This window comes from Sarcophilus harrisii, chromosome 1, assembly GCF_902635505.1.
Source record: "Sarcophilus harrisii chromosome 1, mSarHar1.11, whole genome shotgun sequence".
NCBI lineage: Eukaryota > Metazoa > Chordata > Mammalia > Dasyuromorphia > Dasyuridae > Sarcophilus > Sarcophilus harrisii.
The window spans coordinates 289,594,437-289,620,296 of record NC_045426.1 but is presented as its reverse complement, the minus strand read 5'-3'; the positions used below and the strand labels follow the sequence as shown (position 1 = coordinate 289,620,296).

At 37.9% G+C, this 25,860-nt stretch overlaps 1 protein-coding gene across 1 annotated transcript; it reads left to right on the top strand.

Moving 5' to 3' along the window:
- Positions 1–3: 3 nt before the first annotated feature.
- On the top strand, positions 4–25,651 carry KLF9 (Kruppel like factor 9). The gene is made up of 2 exons (XM_003761647.4): positions 4–1,373; positions 25,399–25,651. Exons 1-2 carry the CDS (start codon positions 872–874, stop codon positions 25,626–25,628), a joined length of 732 nt encoding a protein of 243 aa, XP_003761695.1. The 5' UTR covers positions 4–871; the 3' UTR covers positions 25,629–25,651.
- The last annotated feature ends 209 nt before the right edge of the window (positions 25,652–25,860 follow it).

Genomic DNA, 25,860 nt, shown 5'->3' with positions numbered 1-25,860 from the left:
CCAAAAGGCCATTCTGACTGGCGGGGGGAGAAAGTAAACAGAGTTGAATCACCCTTCTCACTGGCCAATTGGAGGGCGTTTGGATTGTGACGTGATGGGATTCTGCGAAATTGTTACTGAGCAAGAGAATGCCGGAACAGTGAGGACCGGCTGGAGGGGGGTCGTGGGGCGGGTTGTGCGCTGTGGCAAAAGTATTTCTTAGACCTGGATTTTTCCCGCTATCTCCAAACCGGGTTTTTTTTTTTTTTTTTTTTTTTTTTTTTTTTTGGGCTTGGTCTGCGTTGAGAAATCTAGGAAGACAGTTAGACGGCTGGGGATCGCGGAGCCCCGCTTCTGCGTTTTTTTAAAAGCTCTTACCTCTCCCGGAACGTCTTGAGTTTTTTTTTTCCTCCCATAGAAATCATAACTTGAAATCGCCCCGTGCGGCATCTTTCCAAGACAACCTTATTGTTGGAGTCCGTTGCGCTTGTCTGTTGGGATTGTCTTGGAAAGCTGCAGGGGCCCGCTAGTCCCGGGGAAGGGAGGGCTTTGGGAGAGTGAGAAAGCCCCCGCCGTAGCCCTGGGTAGTGGATGCTGCGTTTGGAGTCACTGGTTGTTACGTAAAGATGAGGGGTTGAGGTCGCCTTCTTGCGCGGATTCCAAAGCGCGCTGCTTTCTCCTCCCCGCCCCCTTGGCTCCGCGATCTCGCTAGTCTGGGGAGAGAGGGCGAGCTGATTGATCGGAGGGGGACCAGAGGGAGAAAATAAGTCTGATAATAATCCTCATAATAAAGCGGCAAGCCAAGCCCGGGAGGCGCGACCGGAGCGGGGGAAAGTTGGCGCTGCCGGACTTAGGGGCCTCCTGCTCCTCCCTGCGCCCTCGGGCCCGCACCATGTCCGCAGCCGCCTACATGGACTTCGTGGCCGCTCAGTGCCTGGTCTCTATTTCCAACCGCGCTGCGGGAGCGGAGCACGGGGCCGCCGAGGCGGAGAGGCTGAAGATGCCCGAGCGGGAAGGGACGAAGGAGCACGGTGACCCCGGGGATGCCTGGAAGGATTACTGCGCTTTGGTCACCATCGCCAAAAGCTTGTTGGACCTTAACAAATACCGACCCTTGGCGACCCCTTCCCTCTGCAGCGACAGTGTCGAAAGCCCCGACGAGGACCTGGGATCCGACAGCGACGTGACCACTGAATCTGGGTCGAGCCCTTCCCACAGCCCCGAGGAAAGGCAGGATTCTGGTGGGGTGCCCGGGTCTCTCTCCCTCCTCCACCCTGGAATGTCTGCGAAAGGGAAACTAGCCTCCGAAAAGAGGCACAAGTGTCCATACAGTGGATGTGGCAAAGTCTATGGAAAATCCTCCCATCTAAAAGCCCATTACAGAGTGCATACAGGTTAGCGGTGGTCTCTCACTTAACGGAAGGTGCTGTTGGGGTTAACTGTTTGCGTGCCAGCCTCCGGCCGTATGCAACATTGGCGGTAGTTAAGGACGCTGCACTTTTCCTTAAAGGTTTCAGATTTGGGAGAGGAAAAGAGAGAGAAACAAATTGAGTGAGATAGTTTGTGCTATTTTGAACTCTTTAAAATAATTTAACTGTTTAATTTTTAAACTTTTCTCCTCCCTGCTTTGAGTTTATTTTACTGTTTTTTTTTTTCACCCTGTTGAAAAATCCTAAAATGAAACTTTTTAAATGAGATCCCACCTTTTAAAAGTATGGCACGTTTTTAAAACCTCATGTGCAGATTGTTTGTTGAGTGCCAAGGGCATTAAAAAGGGTTGTGAAGTGGTTTCCTGTTGGGCAGATTATTTGACTCACCTCTAATTCCCACTCCCCCCCCCCTTCTTCTCTTTTTTTTCCTCTCTTCGCTCTCTTTTCTCCATCTTTCCCTCTCTCCTGTCTTACTCCCAAGACTCCTTACATCCCTACAATTGGAGTATCCTGCCTGGATAGGTAAATTCAGAAAGGCATTTAAAAAGGATCTCTCGCCTCTTCACCTTTCCCTTTAGGGAAGTGGAGTAAATCAGACAAAATCGAAGGTTTAATAGACAGCTGTTTGCGAGAGGATGTGCCTCTCATTTAGCTTTTTGTTGATTACTTTTCTGGGCTTGCCAAGATGGCTTTAAATTTGGCCAAAAGTCCCAGGAGAGGTTTAAAATAACACTGCTTAAAGCAGCAAAGCATTTTGCCTAAATGATGGACAACGAGCCAACTACATTGCTTGGTTAACTCCTTACCGAATCAGATATATGAATTAATTCTCCTTATTCAGTTATGTGTGTCACTCCTACCCGGGAGCCAAGCAGTGAGACTCAGGGTGTGGTTCATTTCAGAGGTCCTGACTAATGAATGTTAGGAGACTCTTATTAGAAACAGTGTCGAAGTGTGCTCTTAGGCAAAGCGAAATGAAAAGGGAATAAAGAACTGGATCACTGATAGTAAGAAAACAGACATCTGCAGTATAAAATTCTCCTTGAGAGATTTACAAGTCCCTTAATGAGCCAAATCTGGCTGTTAGACAAACACACCAGGGAAAAGTTCTAAAACCTTAATACTATGAGACTTTAATCCACCATCTTTAGAGGGCCCAGTTACACCTGCTGTTCTGATAAAACAGGTTCCTGGCCACTGAGAAATCACCTTTGCTAGTCATTATTAGCATGATACTCTTTAGAAGATTTAGCTATGGTATGGAAGAAAGCATTTAATAGACCTTTTTTGAGGCAGTAAATGAAAAGTGTGAAGATAATGCTTTCACTCTTCAATTTTAGGATGGGAATAGGTTGGGTGGGGAGGGAGATTTGCTTTTGGTTTGGGATTTTTAAAAATTGTTTTCAAAGAAAAGGCAAGTAACTGCTACTCATATTTTCATGGTAAAGCTCCCCACCCTCCACCCATGTTACAGCTTGTTATCTAAGGTTTAAAATTTGGTTTTTCTTAGTTTAAATAACTGGATGAGTTTAGTTTTGATCATTGCATCACAGTACTGTACTGGCCAGAGATGGTTATCACCCAGCAGCTGTTTATATTGGCCTTGCAGGCTCAGGCCTGTTCCCTGGTAGGCAGGAGTCCACAACATTACTGACTGCCACTTTTAACAGTCTAAAGAGAGAATGAACTCAAAGGTCAACATTCCCCATCTGGAGAGACCCCATTAGGTCAAGTGGGAGGGTGAGAAGAGGCATTTTTGCTGCTTCCTAAGACTTAAAATAAGAGCATAAGAATTCCCATCTCTGGGACTGTAGGTGGAGAGTGCTACTTACAGTTTTTCTTCAGAAATGGTTACTCCTTGAGTCTGTATGCAGCCATTCAATTAGCCAGACTTAAGCCTCAAGCTACCTCAATAGGATGTTTTGCCTAGTGAAAATTGAGAAACTCCAAATTCCAGGATATGTATGTATGTGTATGAATGTATAATATGTATATCTATACACATAAATACCCATACATATATACTTATGTATATACATATAAGTAAATCTGCTGACAACCATTTAAAATTCTCCTTTAAAAATTATAACTATGGTGATGGCAGGTTCCTTGTTTATAATCTGCAGGCCTATAATCCTCATGTAGTAATTGAATGGGGCCATTGGCCCATATAAATGGAAAGTGGACACCCACTGCAGGAAGCAGATTTAAAGATACCATAAGTAAAGGTCCTTGTAGGGGCCAAAGGAATTTTTGGTGGCAAACTCCCCCAAAGTTTTAAATGCACTTTCAAACTAAAATTATCTGTTAAATTCCTCAGTCTTTTTATTCTCTCTTCTTCACAGATTATCTAAGAATTGTAGTTTTTATTGGTTCAAGATTCTGAAAAAGAGAAATTAAATACATAATAATGGCCTACAAATTACAAGAAGAGAGGAAATTCTTCAGTCTCTCTGCAAGTTCCAAAAACTATGTCCCCAGCTCTACCTAGCACCCATATTTCAAGAACCATGTTGCACTCCAAATACTGAGCTGGTCCAGCTATACCAGTAGTGGCTCTGGAAGGTTCATCTTTCTGGTTTCATTTGTATAAAAGGGGAAAGTTTTTCTCACACACAGACACACGCAAACACACACACACACACACACACACACACACACACACACACACATGATTTTGAGTAAAAGGACTTGGATTTGAATCCCAGGTCTGTTATTTCCAACTCCTGTGACCTTGAGTCAACCCTTTAGACCTCAACTTCCTCCTCTCAAAATGAGACTAGTTAATATCAAAAATCCATTCTACTTCTAAGTCTATAATCTTGTGATTAAGATATATATATATAATGTATGTATATATATTTATATATGTATGTATGTATATACATATTTATATATACATACACACATGATATATATCTATGTGAGAAATATTTTTATGTGAAGATATGTTCATGAATCGCTTGTTGTTATTCAGTTGTTTGAATGATGTCCAAGTCTTTGTGATCCTGTTTGGGATTTTCTTGGCAAAGATACTTTTAGCTAGTAAGTGTCCAAGGCTAGATTTGAACTCAGGAAGATGAGTCTTCCTGACTCCAGGCCTGGCTGTATTCATTGCACCACCTAATTACTCCAAGTGTATATTAAGTAGTACATATATGTTTTATGTGTGCCCTATTATTAGTATTCATATGCATAATTTTTGTGTAGGAAAGCATGTATATGTGTGTATGTGTATACATGCATGTAATGCACATGTATATGTATACATTCTCATAATTATTCAAGCCTAAGCCTGCACATGGTTTCCTATGTAAATATACATAGCATCAGGTATTCTATAAGTATATATGCACATCTATGTTTACATCCTAATACATTTAGAGCTAACTGTGTCCTTAGAAACCATCTAGCCTCATTTTACAGGGGAAGAGCCTGAGGCCTAGAGCCATGACATGACTTGGCCAAAGTCACAGACCGAGGATTGAAGGCCTGGCCCTCTGATCTCAGATCAACATACACATCTATACATGTGTATAGTATCTCTATGGCATATACATGTGTGTGCCATTGAGTTTGGAATCAGACCTCAAAACCCTAACTCTATCCTTTACTATCCACACTATCCAGTGTGACCTTGGATAAATGACATAACCTCTCTCAATTTCAGTTTCTTCATCTGTATAATAAAGGAGGTGGACCTGCCTCTGGTATCCTCCTACTAAATTTATGGTTCTGGGAGATACTTAAATCTCAGTTTGAAGTAAACATTGTTCCATACAGTCTGGCCTGGTGGTCAGCTCAGAAGGGCATTTGAAATTTTATGGATGGCTGCTGTTTCCTTCCCTTTTTATTTATGCTTTATCATTGCTAGTGCACTCAACCAAGATTTCTAGAAGGCAGTTTGGCCACATAAAAAAGTATGTAAGCCTGATCCTGGTTGAGTTCACAGTTCCTTGAAAATGTTAATTCAGTTATCTGTTTCTCTCTCTTGCTCTTCTCTTTTCTCTCCTCCCTAGCACTTTCAAGGCAAACAAATACTAACTAACTACCTTCTGTGCTTGGGCACTGAGAATTGAAGTTCCAAAACAGAAATAGTGTTTACACTCAAGAAGCTTGCATTTTACTAGGGAATATGTATAACAGATATTTTGTTTACCCCAGCAAAGGAAAACAAAAATACAGAGCAATTTCAAGATGGGGAGAGAATAAATGTCTCTGAGGATTTGGAAAGGACTCCTATAGGATGAAGGATCTGGTAGGATCTGAGCTATATCCTAAAAGAAGCCAGTGATTTCTTATCTACTTGTTCCATGAAAAATACTGTAGTCATTTGATTGAATGTGACTGACCAAGACCTGAAGAGTGTCATTTGAATGGAGCTATTACTTTAAGCAGGAGTCAAAATCTTTAAAGAATATGACTCTCCTCAATTCTTGGCCCCAGATTTTGGGCATTCATTTTCTTTTCCTCAATAGTATTTTTTTGATTACACGTAAAGATAGTTTTCACCATTCATTTTTGTAAGATTTTTGTGTTCCAGTTTTTTTTCTCTCTCCTTTCCCTCCCTTCCCCTTCTTAAAGACAGCCAACAATCTGATTCAGGTTATATACATGGGCATTCACTTTAAAGAAGGCCTTTGAGAATCATTGTCTGCCAAGGTGCCCTTCTTTTAATAACAAAGATGATCTCAATCCTCCTTAAGAATGAACACATAGTGCCTTATATTCAGCCAGTGCACAATAAATGTTTGCTGACTCAAAAGGCCCTCTTGCATCCAGACAGTTGCTTGAGGGACTATCAGAAGAACTGGGTTTCAATTGGGCCCCCAATGCTTTTTGCTTGTGTGACCTTGAGAAGTCTCATTTATGGGTTCGGTTGGGGAGGAGGTCCCTTCTAGCTCTTAATCTTTAAGTCTTTGACTTTCAGACCTTATATGTCTTATGCCAGCCCTCAGTATCTCATTATTGTGATTTTATCAAAGTAGTACTATTATGTCTTGGGAAAATCCTGAAGCTGAACAGAGGGCTTTATTGTTCAGTCATTTTTAGTCATGTCCAATTCTTTGTGATCCTTTGTAAGTTTTCTTTTCAAAGATAGTGAAGTGGCTTTCCCTTTTCTGCTCCATTGCATTAGGCAAACAGAGTTTTAAGTGATTTGTTCAGGGTCACACAGCTAATCTGAGACTGAATTTGAACTCAGGTCTTTCTGACACTATTCACTGCCAGATAATCCACTGCCACTTAGCTGCCAGGTCATTCCTAACCTTTGCATTGTTATGTAAAGCTCCTTGGGGAAAAAAAATAAAAGTTAACATTAGTGAAATAGAACAAGAGACTGCAGCAGGCATTAGGCTGCAAAGGAAAACAATTGGCCAGCAAGTACAAAGTAATGGTTACCTGCAGGATTTCTGCTTTCCATGTTAAGCTTTAGGTTTGGAGCTTAAGCACAATTGATTGTGTAATCAGCCTTGCAAAACATCCTAAGGGCCTGATGATTTATAGAAGGTTAAGTTTTGATGTTGAGTCTCACATGCCAAAGACAGATGACCAAAAAAAGGGAAAGGACCAGCAACTGCTACATATGAAGTTCTAGGATGACTGTTCCATCTCCAAGGCGGGAACAGGTGTATCCTGAGGTGGGGATTCCAAGAAGGCCTCATCTGCTTTGCTATAATTTCAAGCAGAAAGGCCAGAATGGGACGGGGAAAGAAGGAAGAAGGAAAGGGTGGAATTCTGAGCCAAGAAAGACTACTGTCTAAACCTCATGGTCAATGCAAGCAGCTAGCTACTATTTTCACTTAATCCTATGTCTGCCATGCCAAGGACAAAGTGATTTCTGCCTAAATTATTCAGTAAGATTATTTCCCTTGTCTTCTCAAAATAGTTGTAGAAAGAGGGAGAAGTACAATTGTTGGGGAACTTGGAAAGCGGGGGAGGCAAGATCTTTATTAATCAAATAATGGGGAAAAGTAAAAAGTTGAAAAGATCACCAAATTTCAAATCATCAGTCCTAAGTTTGTATATCAGCTCTATCACTACCTATATGATCTTGGACTTGTCCTCAGTTCTGCATCTGTAAAATGGAGGGGTTAGGCTATTTATTAAAATGGAGACTGGGTTGCCTCAAGAATTGGTGAGTTTCCCCTTCTTTGACTTAAAGCACACAAGTAGCCTGAACAGTGACTTGTCAGGTATGTGATTCCTTTGATGTATAGTTGAACTAGATGACCACTGATGTCCCAGCTCTCAGATTCTATTATTCTGGCACCAGATTATGTCTAAGGTCTCTTCCAAACTTATATCCACGATCCTGTATAGGAATTAAAGATTTGCTCACAGCAACCTTTTAAGTACATTGGTGTATTATATAACACCCATTTCAATTCAGGCACATTAGAGGAAGAATTGTAACCTGAGGAGAGTAGATTTTTGGCCTTCTAAAATGAGTTATTCATTAGAATTATAGTCTCTGCTAAATACTATAGACATATTCTAAGAACTAATTCTTCCATAATATCTGTGGGAAATTCCCAGATGGTATTATATATTATATTTTGGAAAAAGAGGGTCTTCCTGAGTAATTTCATCAGGGGTGGGTGGGGCTAGGAGAAATGGCTGGATTTCTCAACATTATCTGTTTTTTCAGGAATCCTTAAAAAGAACCTGGCAGGCCTTACAATGAGCTTGTGTTCTAATCTGTCAATTTGATTACTGGTATTAGTTATTAGTATTCTGGATGGAATAAGTTCCATGTCCAGTTAATCATTTCATCCTCCAGTTACCACAACTCCTAAGGCCCAACCCTTGTGTAATATTTCCCTAGCAAGCCTCTCAAGATTATATACATAAAAAACCTAGAATAAAAACTGCACAAATGTGAATATTCTGTTCTAACTTAATGCTGAATAGACTTTGAGACCATAAATCCTTGCTGGGTTGATCATTGTGCTATGAACCACAAGCCCAAAAAGCATGAAAAAAAGGAGCAAAACTCTCAACCCTGAGCATCTTGAGCTTCGTACTACTGCCCTGTTCTGTTTTCTTCTTTGAAAACAACTACTGTCTTAGTTCTGTGCCCAATTTTCAGCCCTGAGGACCAGATTTAACTTGGGACTGTTTTCTACGCACTTCTATGGTAATAGGTTGGTAGAGAGTAATAGAATTTTTGGTCTGGAAGGAATTTTGATAGCCACCTAAGCTATTACTTTCTCGAAAGGTAGCTTCAGAGGAAAAAAGGGACCTACTGAGACAGATGGAAATTTTTTGTTTTGATAAAAAAAAAAAAAACAAAAAAAAACAAAAAAAAACATTCCTGAAAAAGATTCCATAGGGACCTGAAATAGACTAGTCCAGTCCAAGGTTTAACACCTTGGCCTTAAACCACCTCCTGTCAGCTGGATGAAAATGGTGATAGTTCAACAGAAGGCTATACCGTAGGCCTGGTGGCCCCTGACCACTGGGTATCCCTCAAATGTCCTTTGGCACACCTCACTGGAACAACCACCTTTTTTTTTTTCTGACTCCACCCATCCTGAGAGCTTTTATTTCATCAGAATGTTCTTAATGCCATTTGACTGATGAAGGCAGAGTCCATTAGGATGCCATTTTAAGCATTTCTTTTTTTCATGTTTATGTTTAATGCTAGCCTCAACCTTTTCCCTCCAGCAAATCACTGGAGCAAATGAGAAATTGGTGCATTCTGACCTTTAGAGTTGGCGTTTCCCACTGAGACAACTCATAAGGAAAGAAGGAGAAACATATATTTTTCATGCCTCCAGTAGTGAAAGCTACTTATTTCTGTTTGTAAGTCAGGTGTATGCATGTGCCATGTGACCAGGAGTCCTTTTTCCTAAGCCTAATGATAAGACTACTGGAAATCTTATGTGGCATGTGGGAAAAGGGAATCTGAGACTGGAGTTCTAAGGATGTTGGACATTGTTTCTAGCATATCCATATGATCACTATCCATGATTAACCAGCCTTTCTGCTTCTGGATAAAACTGAGAATAACAGGACATTTAGACAACAGAATGGAATGTCTTTGAATAATCATATTAAACCTTTATGGTGATTGAGAAAGTAAATATATAAAATCCAAAGCAAATTTAAGAATGACCTTTTTAAAAAATGTAGTGAGAGAGAAATTTTGGTTTTATAGAAGAAACAAACTGAAATGTGGTTCATCCTGTTTTTTTGTTAAGACAAATATGAGCAAATGTTGATCTAGGTCAGGGGTCCTCAAACTTTTTAAATAGGGGGCCAGTTCACTGTCCCTCAGACTGTTGGAGGGCCGGATTATAGTAAAAACAAAAACTTTGTTTTGTGGGCCTTTAAATAAACTTCATAGCCCTGGGTGAGGGGGATAAACGTCCTTAGCTGCCATATCTGGCCCGTGGGCCGTAGTTTGAGGACCCCTGATAAGTCCTACTTTCTTCACCTCTGGCTTATACAGGCAGATCCCTGAGAGAGAAAGCTCCTGCCAAGTGTGCCAGTGAGGCAAAAAAGCTAAAATGGATGCAGAAATTCAGCATAAGATCTCCCTTGTCAAGTCGGGCTTCTCAGGAATGAATGCCATGTCAGACACTAGCTGTGTGACACTGGGCAAGTAACTTAACCTCTCTGGACCTCATAAAATTGGAGTTGGGTTAAATGGCCTCTAAGATCCCTTTCTTTTAAATCTATGATCCTGTAATCATTTTATGCTTCCCTATAAAATGAAGGATTTGGACTTGGTGACTTTTTTAAAAATAACTTTTTATTTTTAAAATAGGTGCAAAGTTTTGGACTCTTTTCCATCTAGGGGAGGGGGTGGAGGGAAGGAGGGGATACAGAAGACTTTGCATGGGTCAGTGTTGAAAAATTACCTATGCATATGTTTTGTAAATAAAAAGCTTTAATAAAAAAAATACATGCAAAGATAATTTTCAGCATCCACCCTCGAAAAACCTTGTGTTCCAAATTTTTCTCCCTCCCTTCCTCCTACCCCCTTCCCCTAGACAGCAAGTGATTCAGTATAGATTAAACATGTGCAATTCTTCTAAACATGTTTCCACATTTATCAAGTTGCACAAGAAAAGTCAGATTAAAAAAAAAGCAAGCAAACAATAAAAAGGTGAAAATACTACCACATTCAGTACCCATAGGCTTCTTTCTGGATGCAGGTGGCTCTTTCCATCACAAGTCTATTGGAATTGGCTTGAATCATCTCGTTGTTGAAAAGAGCCAGGACTTGGTAATTTTTAAGGTTCATTCTAGCTTTAAATCTTTGATTTTGAAAAAGGACTATTGAATAAGAAGGGTAAGATTTAAGTAAGTCATTGCTAAGTTGCTGACATCTTTTCTAGATGAATAGCTTTTTGTAGCAGAAGAGGGCTTTTAGAAAAAAAGCTTCTTTCCTCTTAAGATTTACATATGATGCCCATGGCCACTTGATTTCCTCATATTTTAATTAAGATTTCAGATATTCTAGCTAAAATTTTTAGACAATTTTGATAGGCTTTGAAAAATGCTCTTTGGGCAGTATGGAAGGAACAAGTCAGAAAGGACTTAGGGTCCTGTTCTGGCTCTGCTTCACTTTTCTCCATAAAATAAGAAGATTGAACTAATTAACTTCAAAGTTTTCCTTCTAGCTCTAAATCTATGATCCTGTGATTTGGGATGCCTAAGAGACCTTGGACTAAATAAGGGCTTGTTGTAGATAAGTCATTGAGCAATAGAAGCATCTGTAATTTTCCCCAGTAGTCTTGGAATTGGACGTATAGGAATCCAGGTTGGATTATCTGGGCTTCCTGCCAATAAGCATGGATCCCACCTTTCTCTCCCAAAGCCCAATTGGATCTGGTCTGAAAGTCAGACACCATTTCTCTGTTGCTGCTCTCTGTAAGGCTGGCAGGTCAGTGTAATATTGCAATTTTAGGCTTTACCCACTCAATCTTTTCTTCAGCTATTGAGTCTTGTCTCCTTTGAGCAGAACAAAAGCCATATTCTTTCATCCAAAGCTAACTCAATTGTGTGTATATAGATTATTAAAGACTACAAATAATATAGTCCAAGTAGGAAGTAAAATAGAAGTTTCCTCTGCTGTTTGTGTAGGAAAGCTAAAGGGAAGAGACATGGAAAGATGGAAAGAATGCGACATTTGGGATTGAGCCCTCTCTAAGGCTGCTTCCTGATCTGCTAAATAAGGGCATTAGAATAGATAAGCCCTGTGGTTCTTCCAAGGTCATAACATTCTGCCATTCAGAATGGTTTAGAATTCTATGCCCCAAGATAATATTTTATCTTTTATTAATGTTTAATCCCCAAGGAATAATACTTTAATAGAAAAAGCAATTTTTTTTTTTTGTTTGAAGAGTTGTTTTTTGGGAGTTTCTACAGATGGGTTCTCCAGAATTCAGTTCCAAAGAAATAAGTAGAACAAATAGATAATGGATAAATGCATTCTTCTGATCTGACTTTCAGAATTTTTTTTTGTTTGTTTTTAATTGCCTGGAGATGGATATAAATATCTCATGTTAACATGAGCATTTGTTATCCTATATGCTAATATATATTTATATATTAAAGACTTATAGTACCTGAAACTGAATTATTTATTTAACAGTTTGTATTGGAGTTTAGGAAGTAGCTAACCACACTGTATACAATCATAGCACCATAATCATTTTTAGAGGCAAAAACAATAAATCTCTGTACTTAAAAATAACTCCTAAAAACACATTCAGAGAAACGGCTCAAAGCCCTACACTGACACCATTGTGAGGCATTAGGAGTTTTGAGACCATCACTTGTTTGTTTGAATATCAGTAATGAAGGGAGAAAGATATGCTGGAGAACAGTCTTGTTTTTTCTTTTATTACCAGTCTTATTTCCTTATTGTCATTAGTTATAGATGCATGTATAGTGAAAATCAGTTTCATGTCAGCAGAGGAGACTGTTTCTGTGCTAACTTGGTAATCTCTCATGTCCTCCATTGTATTAACAGCCCAGGCTAAAAGCACTGTGGGACAATGCTTCCCTGAGTATTCTTATTGTTGATAAGATGTGGTCCTAGTAAACACTATTGGATCAGTTGTCCTCCTACCTTCTACCTAAGGGGGAAAAGACTACAAGGAATTCCAACCAGAGCTTGATCATTTGGTATTCATGGTAATGAATGCCAGGCTGTTGAAGGGATGCTGTAATGGTATGTTGTAATGATGGGCTTGAAGTCAGGAAGATCTGGGTTAGAATCCTACTTTAGGCATTTATTACCTCTTTGAGCCTCAGTTTCCTCAGTAAGGAAGGGAGGAAGTTGGACTTTGTGACCTCCACTGACCTTCCAGTTCTATGATTTTGTGAACCTGATCTCATCTTTTCAGCTTATATTGTAATGTTGGAGAAACTGAGGCAAGGTAGAGATTAGAGAGTTTTAATATTTTATTTGGATTTCTGAAAGGAAGAGAGATTATGCTTAGTTATCTTAGTTTAGTGTCTTAGTTATCTGGGACACTAAGGATATAAGTGATATCAAAGGACCTTAGATATAATGTTATCTATATCTTTTTTTTTTTTCCTGAGGCAATTGGGATTAAACGACTTGCCCAGGGTCACACAGCTAGGAAGTTCTTATCTATATCTTTATAATTTATACCCTATATAGTAATATTTAAAAAAATACTTCCTCAGAGACCCGCTTCTATCCATCCCTAATCAAGGGTTATCAATGGTCTTGAGAAACTTGAGTTCTATATTATAGGAAGGATCCTTAAGTGAAAAAAGTTGGGGAAATATTACTAGCTTTATAAACAAGAGTTCAATCATTTCTTTACTCAACTATTCACCAAACCCAAAGGCCTTAATGGTAGCAGGTCAGAATGTTTTTGCCTCTTGGCTAGCCAGCAACTCAGACCCCGACCACCCCACCCCACCCCACCCCCAGCAGCTGAAAAGTACTCTAGATGATTTTCTTCTTTGCCAAATATCATTCAGACTAGGTGTCTCAGTCACCTACCTCATTTACACATGTCACAGGTGAAAACAATTTATAACTTAGGTGATTACTAAGAATCATTTTGAACTTACAGTATTCTATATGAAAGGGAAAAAGTTAGCTTTTTCTTTAATGAAATCAGAAGAAGCTATAATTAGAATCAGGGATTCTTAACCTGATTGTGTGAATTTAATAAATATTTTGATAAATATATGTCAATATATAATATTAGATATATAATGAAGATAGTACATATCTAACATGGATAAAATATACTTTCAATATAATATACTTTGTTATCCTATGTATCTTATTTTATGCATTCAAAAACACTTTTCTGGAAAAGGATCTGTAGATTTCATTAGACAATGGTGCCGTGCAGTAATATGCTGGTAAATGTTTAACAACTGACTTGGGGGTTGGGGGTATATAGTACACAGTACACTTTTAAGTTTAATGTGCATCATTAACATTTTCTCCATTGATTTTAAGTCTAGACTATCAACAAAAAACAATAAATCAAGCTCTCATTTGCATCTTTGCTGATTTCTAAGGTAAATAGTAACACTGAAATTTCTAAGAGGTTACCAGCAAGATCCACCTCTGAGTCTACGCAATCATAAAAAGTTAAGAACACGGGGCCCTTCTAGCTATAAATTTCATGTTTCATTGTCTCTATGTTTTTTGTTTTTAATACATACATGGTTAAAATATTACCAACTATTTTGGGTCCTCTTACTGTTTTGAGACAGTGGAAAGTGGAAAGAATACAGAAGTTGGAGTACAGAGACCTAGGTTTTTAATTTCAACACTGCCACCAGCTATTTGATATTAAACAGATCACTTCTGTCTCTCTGTCCCTGTCTCATTGTCCTCATGTGTAAAATGCAGAGCTTTTAAAGATCTCTTGGGCAAGTTTCTTTGATCATCTGTAAAATGAAGGGATTGGATTCAATGATTTAGTAGGAAGAGTGGCTATACTTTCTTGCTGAACTTGGAATCATGAGACCTATCTGAGTTCAAATCCTAACTCTGACACAGTATCTGTGTGATTGTGGACAAGTCACTTAATCTCTGTGGGCCTTGGTTTTCCTCATCTGTATGTAACAAAGAGTAGAGTTGAATAAGATGAAGGCACTCTATCTACATATACACACATTCCTGTTGATTTCTCATGACCAGCTCTTATCCTCTATACCTACTCAGCCTTCAAGAGAAGATAGTTTCTGAAAGAGCCACCTTTCTTCTCCTCTTGAGACTTGCTTCCTGAAAAGGGCACACAACTTTCCTTTCAGTCAATAAGCTCATATGGCTGGATCTGGAGATTTGAGAGGCCATCTAATCAAACCTCCCCCATTTTGTAGATAAAGAAATGAGGCCCAGAGAGATTATGTGATTTTTCCAAGGTCATTAGAAAGCGAATGGAAGAGATAGTTTTGGAACTCAAATAGATGACTCAGTACTTTTTTCTTTGAGGGAAAAAAGTTTGGGGGGCAGGATGGGGAGCAGTATAAATAAACAGATAATGTTATTACAGAATTTCTAACTGTTCAGCTTTGTCAGATTTGCAAATATGTGGGGAATTGAGCCCAAATCTTTCATAGTCCCTCTGTTTTGCCCTGGTTAAACTTCTTCTAATCTTATCAGGACTAGCTGGTCATATCCCTCTGGGCAGAATGTTAGCTCTAGTCCTGCCTTTCTTAACATAGATTTTGCTTGGATGGTCACTTATTTTCTCAATCTTTTCAGAATCTACTCGGCTGATTGTAGCAGTGGGTGTGGATGGTAGCCTTAAACTTATGAGATCTTTTTTTCTTCCAGGACCTCCAGATGGTTCTTGTGGGTTTTCTGCCCAAGTCCAAGTGGCTACTTACTATAGGACACATTCCTTTAGTTTCATGAGTTTTAGATTCCTCATTTGTAAAATGAGAGCACATATTAGATGCTATCTAAGGTCCCTAGGTCAGGTTTTAATTTCCCTGAGCCTCAGTTTCTTTTTAAAATAAAGTTGTTGAATCGGATTACCTTTAAATTCTTTCTACTCTAGAACTATGGTACTTTAATCTTTAAGCTAATTGGTTTGCCAAAAGCAAATTTACTAGCCAGAAGCATCTTCCCTTATTAATGAAAAGCCTTCTACTATTGACTGATCTTAGATTAATGTCTTGATTTTCCCTCTTCTACCCTGCAAACAAGACTGCCATGATTCCTCTCCAAGAGTTCTTGAGTTCCTATACAGTCCCATAACACAGTTTCTCCTATAGACTGAGCTTCTTAGACTAAATTCTAGCCCTCTGGTAGCCCTCTATCCCTATTATTTCAGGAATTCTCTAATTTAGATTCTGTTTCATCTCCTATCAGTCAGTTAATAGGCAATAAGTACCAAGCACTATACCAGGTGTTGGGGATGCAAGTATAAAGAATTAAATGATTGCAATTTTAAAATGCCAGTTTCATGTTCAGGTTATTCCATCATGGTTCATATATATTATCCTGTAAAAAGGGACAACCCCTCCATATACATAATTGTATGTGTACCACCAGATTCATACATACATACATGTGTATGTATATATTTAGTTATGTACCTATATGCATATACATATACATAATACCCACATGTGTATGCATACCACCAAATTCATTTATACATATGTGTTATGTGTGTATGCATTTGTGTATATATATTTGTGTCTAATTTTAAAAATTACTTATACTACTATTACTACTACTGCACACACACACACACACACACACACACACACATATACCACATACTCCCTCCACTGCCAGTAACTGCTAGGTCTGGCACCACAAGGCACATTTAAGGTTACAACAGGTAGTAGAATTGAGTGAAGGATGTTGACATACTAGAACATGTTAGAGAGGGAATGTCATATATACTCACACTTCCTAGACTGTCCAACACTGGGATAAAGGAGGGTAGCAGCTTGGTACACAGGAAAAACTCCTGGCTTTGGAATAAGAGGACCTGAATTCATATTTTTGCCTCTGATGCTTATTCTTACATGACTTTGGACAATTAAGAGCCTTCCTGGGCTTCAGGTTTTCTCATCTGTAAAATGAAAGGATTGAACTAAGTTTTCTCTGAGGTCCCTTCCAGTTCTAAGTCCAGAATCCTCCTTAACGAACAACTTATGAGGCAGCTAGATGATACAGGGATCTCTATCCACCAGCCCTGAAGTCTAGAGGACTTGAATTCAAATCTGGCCTCAGACATTTAACACTTCCTAGCTATGTGATCCTGGACAAGTCACTTAACCCCAATTGCTTCAGGAAAAAAAAAAAAGAACTATATGTTGCTGATTAGCCCTACTAAATCTTTGTTATAGATAAGAAAACTAAATCACAAAGATGATTACATTACTGCACAAGACTGATGAAATGAAATGTTGGCATTAAGGCAAGGGTATTTTTTTTAAAGTATATAAGACTATTTCATCCTTACATAAAAATCTCTGTATAACCAACTATACTTCTAGAAAACAGGAGGGGTTTTGTTTCTTAATGATGTTCAAAATTAGGATGAGTGGGAATGACTTCTTTAGCAAAGAAGAAATAAGTATATTTTCCATTCCTGAAAATGCTGCAAACTACTTAAAAAAAAATTTGGCCATGAACCGGAATATTTTGTACTTGTGGGAGGGAAAAGTGGCTTCTTTAAATTTGTATCTGCAAGTAATTATTTCTTTTAGAAAAATTCCAGAGTTAATGGATCACTTTTTCTGTATTCCAAGGTCCACAAGCTGTCTCAGTAGCTTAGGGCACCTCCAAAGGAAGTATTTGTAAAGGGGCAGCCCCAGAGACAAGAACTTTTGAGCTTATGTACTTCTCTGAGATTTACTTGCTTCTCTTTCTTCCTCTTTCCATTTTGTTCATTTTCTCAATAAGTTTTCTCCATGACCAACAACACTGGCACTGCCATCTTGGCAACTCAAGTGTGAAAGAGTTTCTCTTTTGCAGGTAGAAATATAAAAGGAAGAGGAAGAAGTGGGTAGGAAAAAAAGGAAATCAGATGCACTAAATCTAGGAGAAATTGCTTTATAGTTCAATTAATATTATTTATTTGTTTGTTTTTAATTATAACTTTTTATTTACAAGATTTATGCATGGGTAATTTTTCAGCCTTGAACTTTTTGTTCCAAATTTTCCCCTCCTTCGCCCCACCCTCTCCCCCAATTGGCAGGTAGACCAATACATGTTAAATATGTTAAAGTATATGTTAAATACAATATATGTATACATGTCCATATAGTTATTTTGCTGCACAAGAAGAATCAGGTTTTGATACAGTGTACCATTAACCTGTAAGGAAATCAAAAATGCAGGCGGACAAAAAATAGAGGGATTGAGAGTTCTATGTAGTGTTTCACACTCATTTCCCAGCGTTCTTTCACTGGATGTAGCTGGTTCAATTCGTTACTGTTCCAATGGAATTGATTTGGTTCATCTCATTGCTGAAGATGGCCACATCCATCAGAATTGATCATCATATAGTATTGCAGTTGAAGTATATAATGATCTCCTGGTCTTGCTCATTTCACTTAGCATCAGTTCATGTAAGTCTCTCCAGGCCTTTCTGAAATCATCCTGCTGGTCATTTCTTACAGAACAATAATATTCCATAATATTCATATACCACAATTTACCCAACCATTCTCCAATTGAGGGGCATCCACTCAGTTTCCAGTTTCTGGCCACTACAAACAGGGCTGCCACAAACATTTTTGCACATACAGGTCCCTTTCCCTTCTTTAAGATCTCTGGGATATGAGTCCAGTAGTAACACTGCTGGATCAAAGGGTATGCACAGTTTGATAACTTTTTGTAGCTCAATTAATATTAAAGGGCAAAACCATTCTGTCATAATCAAATGGAAGATACCTTAAGACAAAGAGATTAGAAAGACATATATAGACAGACACAGAGATAGAATTCCTAGTAATCATCTGTAGAATTCCTGGATACTGAGGTCAGGCAATATTCTGCATACAAGCATTCTCTAATCATATAAAGTTAGATTTAAACAATATGATAAATGATAATTCTAACCTATTAAAGGTTTTTTATTGAATGTTTACATTTTCTGATATCCATTTCAATTTGACTTGTTTTCAAGTTGCCCTCTGGGCAAAATAGGTAAACTCTGTATCTTTGGTTCCAGTGCAGGTCTGTGTCTATCTCAAGGACAGAGATAGAGAAGGTGATCCTAGTTAAAGAGACATGACATGTAGAATTTGGGAAGTATTCCCATTTCATTTTCCCATATCAATACTTCATTGGTTCATGAATTTGTTTTTGTGGATCCATAACATCAAAGCAGATCTCAATTCCTTCACCCCTCTGTGACCTCCCTAGAATTATTACAATCATTATGTAGCATGGAGTTAGTGAGCCTTTTTTTTTAATTAAAGTTTTTTATTTTCGAAACATATGCATAATTTTCAACATTCACCCTTACAAAATCTTGTGTTCAAAAATTTTTCCCTTCCTTCCCCTCCCCCCTCTCCCTTAAATAGCAGGTAATCCAAAATATGTTAAATATGTATAATTCTATACATTTCTCCACAAATATGCCGCACAAAAAAAATCAGATCAAAAAGAAAAAGAAGAAAAATGCAAGCAAACAACAAAAAGAGTGAAAATATTTATGCTGTGATCCACACTCAATCCTCAGTCTACTCTCTAAGTATTGATGACTGAGTGAGCATTTATTAAATACTGACTATGTGCCAGACATTATGCTAACTACTAGGATACAAATATAAACAAGATAGTACCTGCCTCTCTAAAAGCTTTCATTATAAAGAGGGAAAACTATACATAGAGGGAAGCTGGAAAAAGGAGAGGGATGGGCAGTGCTTAGGATGTAGAGGCCTGGGCCTGGGCACACTAAAGCAAAAACTGATGTTTGCAAGAATAAACTTCAAAATGTAAAATAATTTTAGAAAAAAATTTAAGTTGTTTGGTAGAGGGGAGCAAGTCAAAAAAGGAGATGTGACTCCCCTTCCCTCTAGGCTTCATCATTGTGTAGGATTTAGACTAAGAGACCTGCATTGGAACCACAGATACAGAGTTTGGCGATTTTGCCCAGAGGGCAATTTGAAAACAAGTCAAATTGAAATGGATATCAGAAAATGTAAACATTCAATAAAATTTGGGTAAAGCCAGAATATAACATGAACTTGGGTAAACTTTGGGTAGATACAGAATAAGAATGTTTTAGGTGAATCCAGTAATGGGGAGAACCTGGAATTCCTAGTAACCGTTTGTGACATCCCTGGAGAGTTACTGAGAAAACATTTTATTAAAAGTTAAATTTAAACAGTCACATAATTAGATTTAAACTCTATGATAAATGATAGATAATACATTCTGATTTATTAAAGCTGAGGCACCCAGAGACAGAGATGGTGATCCTAATTAAGGAAATATGACATGTGAATTGGTAGAGATTAGAAAGTATTCCAGTTATATATCACTAATTCAGGGGTCCATGAGTTTTGTTATTGTGGACTCATAACCATTAATACAGATCTCGATTCCTTCACCCCTTTGTGCCTCCCCAGGATCATTACAATCATTGAGTAGCATGGTGCAGTGGGAAAAGCCTTGGATTTGAAATTCTAAAGACATGAATACATATTCTACATCTTTCAGTTTCTTTGCGCCTGTTTCCTCACATGAAAAATGAGCCAGCTATAAATCTGACCCTTGTGGTCAATTTTCTGATTATAAACCTCTCCAAACTTAACTGGCCTCATACGTAGGCCATTCCTGAGCAATATTGGATACTTTTCTATATTGGTAGGTCCTTCCTGGGCTTGAATTCTGCTGGCATAGACTCTAAGAAAGTAGCATTCCCTTCAGTACATTGATGAAGCTTTAGAGATAGGGAATAAGATACAAATGTGAGAAAACTCTCTCTGCCAATAAAGATTAACATCTACTTTTCACCTTACATAAGTTTCCCCAGGGCACTCAGGTAAAGGTACTTGCCCAGGAAACACTTACTATATCCAAAATAATGAGCATTCTTACTGTCTCTTTAGTAGACTTTAGGGGATGAGTCATTTCTCTACAAAAGATAAACCCATCTTTTAGAAAATATATGCCCAGATAACCTATGTACCTAATTTGGAAGACCTTAATGAATATCTCCAAACCTTCTATTTTGATCTCCTCTACAATGCATTTGTGGTTTTAAGGAATCAATAAACACTAGATCTTTCAAAAGAAAGTCTCATTCTACAAATCTGCCAGAAACAATCATTCTTCACAGAAATTGATGTTCACTCTACATTCACTCTACATTCTAAAATCTTTGTGATTAAGATTTTTTTCAAAAGAATGCTTTTGTAGAATAGAGTGGAAGCATTAGATCTTTTCTACATCCTTGACCAAAGTTCATTCTTTCCTACACTGGAGGAGAAAAAATTGAGGGGGAAAGAAAAGGGAGGTAAGAAATGATTATGTGAAGGTATGAGGAGAAACCTCTGAAATTGTCTTGATCTCCCTGATTTTGAGATGGGTTGCAGATGACTAAGCCTGAAGAGGGCATGAGTATCAAAAAAAAATTAGAAAAGAGACTGCCAATTTCTTCTTTGAGCTTGTTCACTACTAAGACATTACCTGTAATCAGACATTAAGATTTCATTTCAGGACTTCGGGAAAATCTTTATCCAGAAAAAGAATACCTCTCCTAGTTTGAACTTTCTAAGGGAAGCTGTGAGTTAAAAACTAAGGAGTACCCTGGGAAATAGATAACTGTAAAAAAAAAAAATCCTTGGTTGTTTTTTTTTTTTTTTTTCCTTCTTCTTTTGCCCAGTATTTGTCAGAGAATTTCAATTCAATATGGAAATGGAAGAACAGTTTGTAAACAGTTTAAGTTCAGAATGCCTGTTAGGTTATCCAATAATATTTTTTGTATAATTGAGTTTGGTGTGTTTATAGGATCTAGGTGCATTTTCTTGATTTTATTAACCTAAAATATTTACAGGTGTTCAATTTATTCAAACGGAAGATTTCTGGTTCTGATGTAAATTATCATTAACATTACAGAAGACAGTATAAATTAATTTATTATACAGTTTCATTAGTATATGATTGTCCCCTCTTAAAGAAAATGCTTTCAGTGTTAGAAATGTTGAATGTTTTCCTTTTGAGTTCATCTGAGAGTGAGAAGATTTAGAGTTCTAATCCCTGGGTCTACTAAGCAGCTTTTAATATTGGACAAATCATTTGATTTCTCTGACCCTCAATTTCCTCATTTGTATCATGACTTAATATTCTCCAATGCCCATTTTCCAAGTGCTAATAGTCTATGATTCTACAAATTTCATGACATCCTAACTTTCTTCTCCCTTCTTTAGTTTTCCAAAACATAAAATACAAGGGCACTTATAGGTAATAATATGCCTTATTCCTTTTCATATTATATTGTTTAGTATTGTATTAATTATGTAATAGAATTCACAAATTTCTCTCACTCTATAGAGGAACAAAATGATTGACCTTTAAATGGAAAAGGAACATTTGTTTGCTAGATTAGGTATGTGCATTAAAATTGTTACTAGAAGGTACCAGAAGATGGACAAACATTCAATACCATTTTCTCTAAGATATCTTTTGGGAATTTGGGTATGTTGTTTTTGTTTTTGTTTTTCAGTGCACTGAAAATCAGTTTTGTGATTGCAGGGGGAGGAAGAGACTAAAAAGAGATTCTTTCCCAAAGAAGCCTAGGAGAAGATGATGGTGGCCTTCAGTGGCTCATAGCTCTGTGGGTTTCTGCTCTGCCATATGCATTAAGCATAGGGGAGATATGACTCAGTGACAATGGCTGTTGAGAAGCAATTGAGTTTATAAAAACAAACAAATGTGAAATTACACTGTTAGGAAAAAACAGTCCTGAAATTTTAAACAAAATTTCATAACTAGTTGATTGGCTATTGACTGTAAGTTTTTATGGAACACCTCTAAATGAGATGCATATACACTTCTCATTTATATACCTTTTTCCAGCTCATGGGAAATTTCTAGTGGATGTCACTACTGGAAAGCTGTCTTCCTAACATAAGTTTAAAATAATAGCTGTCTTCCTAATACAAGTTTGGAATAACATGTCCTTTATAAATCTTTAGATTAGCTTTGTTAAACTGCTTCTGTTTCTGTATGCCAAGAATCCTTATCTTTGGTCTCAAAATGATAACAAGTTGAATATTTATTTGTAGCAGTCCATTGACTCTAGAGTAAATTGGTAGTGGGACATAATTTAACCCTTTGCTCACCCTAAGTGGACAACATTGTGTTTAATTCAATTTAATTATATAAAGTAGACAAATATTTATTGAACACCTTATATGTGCTCAACCTGTCTAAGCTCTATGGAGGGGTGTAGGAGAAAAATGAAGAAGAGTTACAAAGAAGTATTTGACACAATCTCTGCCTTCAAGGAGCACATACACACCTTGAGTAGTCTAGTACCTTGGAGTTCAACATTTCTAAACTTAATAAGATACAATATAGTTTAATCCCCTGAAGTTTACAAAAGATGTGCTATTTTAAACCTTGTTTATTATGAGTACTTTAAGGGTCCCACAACTGTCTTTGTTTTTATATTTGTATCTTCAGCATTGAGCATAGTGTTTGGCAGATAGTAAGCAATTAATATATGCCTTTTCATTCATTAATTTTCATTTATTCATTCATTGTTTTTGAATGTTCACACCCATAATATCTAATCCATAAAGAGAATTTCACCTACAGAACTCCGGATTCAAAAGGTTTATTATGGTTGCTTTTTAGTGTCATAGCTTTTTGGTTTGGAATGTGCTCTGGCTGATTTGCAACTATAAAAAGATGTTCCAGTCTTGGGTGGAGTTAGTTATTATATCTTAGTCTGGCCTGTCTTTTAGTCTGGATGGGAGCAAGTCAATATTCCTTATGGTTAATGTCCCTCTTAACAAATAATGGGAGATGGGAGCATGTAGTTAATTATAGCTTGCCCCTAAGGTGATAGAATTATTTATTTATTATTATTATCCTTATTTCTGCATCTCATTGGCACAGGTTAGAGAATCTGAGGAAAAAGAATGAATAATTTTTGGATGACTCAGATGCACCACGCTGGACAGCTCCCAGCCTCTGTGAGTCTCTCTGGGCTCCAGGAAGGTGAGGATGGGAGTGAGAAAAAGTCACTCCTTGCACCTACCAAAGGAGTCTCTAGGAAGTTCAGTGGAGAAGAAGGGTCTGTGTATGTAAAATCTCCCATCAGTGGCACTTTTGATCATGTTTGGAAAGACATGAGAAGTAGGTAGGCAGGTGAGAAGAAATATCTCATAAAAAGGAAGGGGGGTGAATTTTTCTTTTATTAAAACTTCCTTTGGCCTATTTGTTTTGATGGGGGAGGAGACCGGCTAAAATATGTTTGCACCTCCTAATGCTGGGGTTAAACAATCCCATAGAGATCTCTGCTGGTCAGATCACGTCAGGGACAGTTTTTTTTTTTTCCCCCCCATTCTGGACAGCACATTTTTAAGAGGGACATGAAAAGCCAGAGTGTACCCAGAGAAGGGCTAGTTAATTAACTAAACTAATTAATGAAGAATCAAAAAATTAAATTTTATGGGAAATAGTTGAAAGAACTAGGGTATTGACCCCAAAATATGGAAAATGAAAAGGTTGTCACATGAAAGAGGGGAAAGATCCTCCTTTGTGCTGCTTTAGGGGACAGAATTAGAATCAAGGGGCACAAGTTTACAGCAAGGCAGATTTTGGCTCAATATAAGAAAAAACTTTCTAACAATTGGAACATGTTGCCAGTGGGCAATGTCCTAATAAGTAGTACAATCCTCATCCCCAATAACTGTTCAATCACAAGGTTTTGGTGGGCAGCTTAATAGTAAGGTGGATAGAGTGCTGATCTGGAATCTGAAAGACCTGAGTCCATATCCAGCCTCAGATATTACCTAACTCTGTGATTTTGGGAATATCATTTAACTCCTTAGTTTCCTTATCTGTAAAATGGAGATTATCACACCTACTTTCCAGGGTAGTTGTGAGAATAAAAGTGATATGTATTTGTAAAGTACTTTCCAAACTTTAAGGCACTATATAAAATGTTGGCTATTATTATTAGATTGGCAGAAGGATTGGCAGATAGTAGTAGGTGGTGGCAGGCTGGACCAGATGACCCATAAGGTCTATGCCAACTTTAAGATTTCATGACTCTGAAATATGGTTAAAGGCTGCAATTTTAGACTCTCATTGGCTATAAGACAAAACAAACAAAAATAAAGCCCCCCAAATCAAACCAATTAGTGGCCATTATGTTCTGAACATGAAGAAAAAGGAGTTCCTCTAATCTCCAAGATTTTGTGCGACCAGGGAAAAGTGCTAAATATCAATTCCATTTCCATAGAACATAATTTATCAAGTTTCAGGAAGCTGGATAGGGGGAAGGGACCATGTCAGACTGGAGTTCTAGTTCTACCACTTTCTATTTATGGCCTCAGTCAAGTAAGTCCTGAGTTTTCCCATTTGTAAAGTAGAGATAATTATAATTGTTCTCCTTATCTCAGAGATGGTATGAGGCTAAAATGAGAAAATCTCTTTGAAAAACATTTAATAAATTATAAAAAGTCCTTTGTAATCAGTAAAATGCCATATGAATATAGGTACTATTACACATCATTGCTTTCCCCAAGTTAATGTTAATGGCATTGAACATATATGGTTTTATGGAAGGCAGTGTGTTATAGGAGAAGGAATATTTACTCTAGTATCAGAAGACCTGGATTTATATGCTGCCTCTAATGCTTACTACCACTGTGATTTGGGCAAGTCACTTAAACTCTATCTCAGTTTCCTCATCTGTAAAATGCGGGGATTGGACTAGATGACCCCTAAGGTCCCTTCCAGCTCTAGATTTGTGTTCCTGTGACTTTTAAAAATACTTTTTAAAAAATTCATGCTGTTTTGATTCCATTTTCCTAGGTGAGCGACCTTTTCCTTGCACATGGCCGGACTGCCTTAAAAAGTTCTCCCGCTCAGATGAGCTGACCCGCCACTACAGAACCCACACTGGTGAAAAGCAGTTCCGGTGTCCGCTGTGTGAAAAGCGCTTCATGAGGAGTGACCATCTGACGAAGCATGCCCGACGTCACACTGAGTTTCACCCCAGTATGATCAAGCGATCTAAAAAATCCCTTGCAAATCCTTTGTGAGACCCTGGATGTACCAGAGGAGGTCAGGACAGTGAAAAAGACCAAAAAATAAAAAATAAAAAAAGGAAGGAAGGAAGGAAGGAAGGAAGGAAGGAAGGAAGGAAAGAAAGAAAGAAAGAAAGAAAGAAAGAAAGAAAGAAAGAAAGGAAGGAAGGAAGGAAGGAAGGAAGGAAGGAAGGAAGGAAGGAAGGAAAGAAGGAAAAAAAGGAAGAGAAAAAGAAAGAAGAAAAAA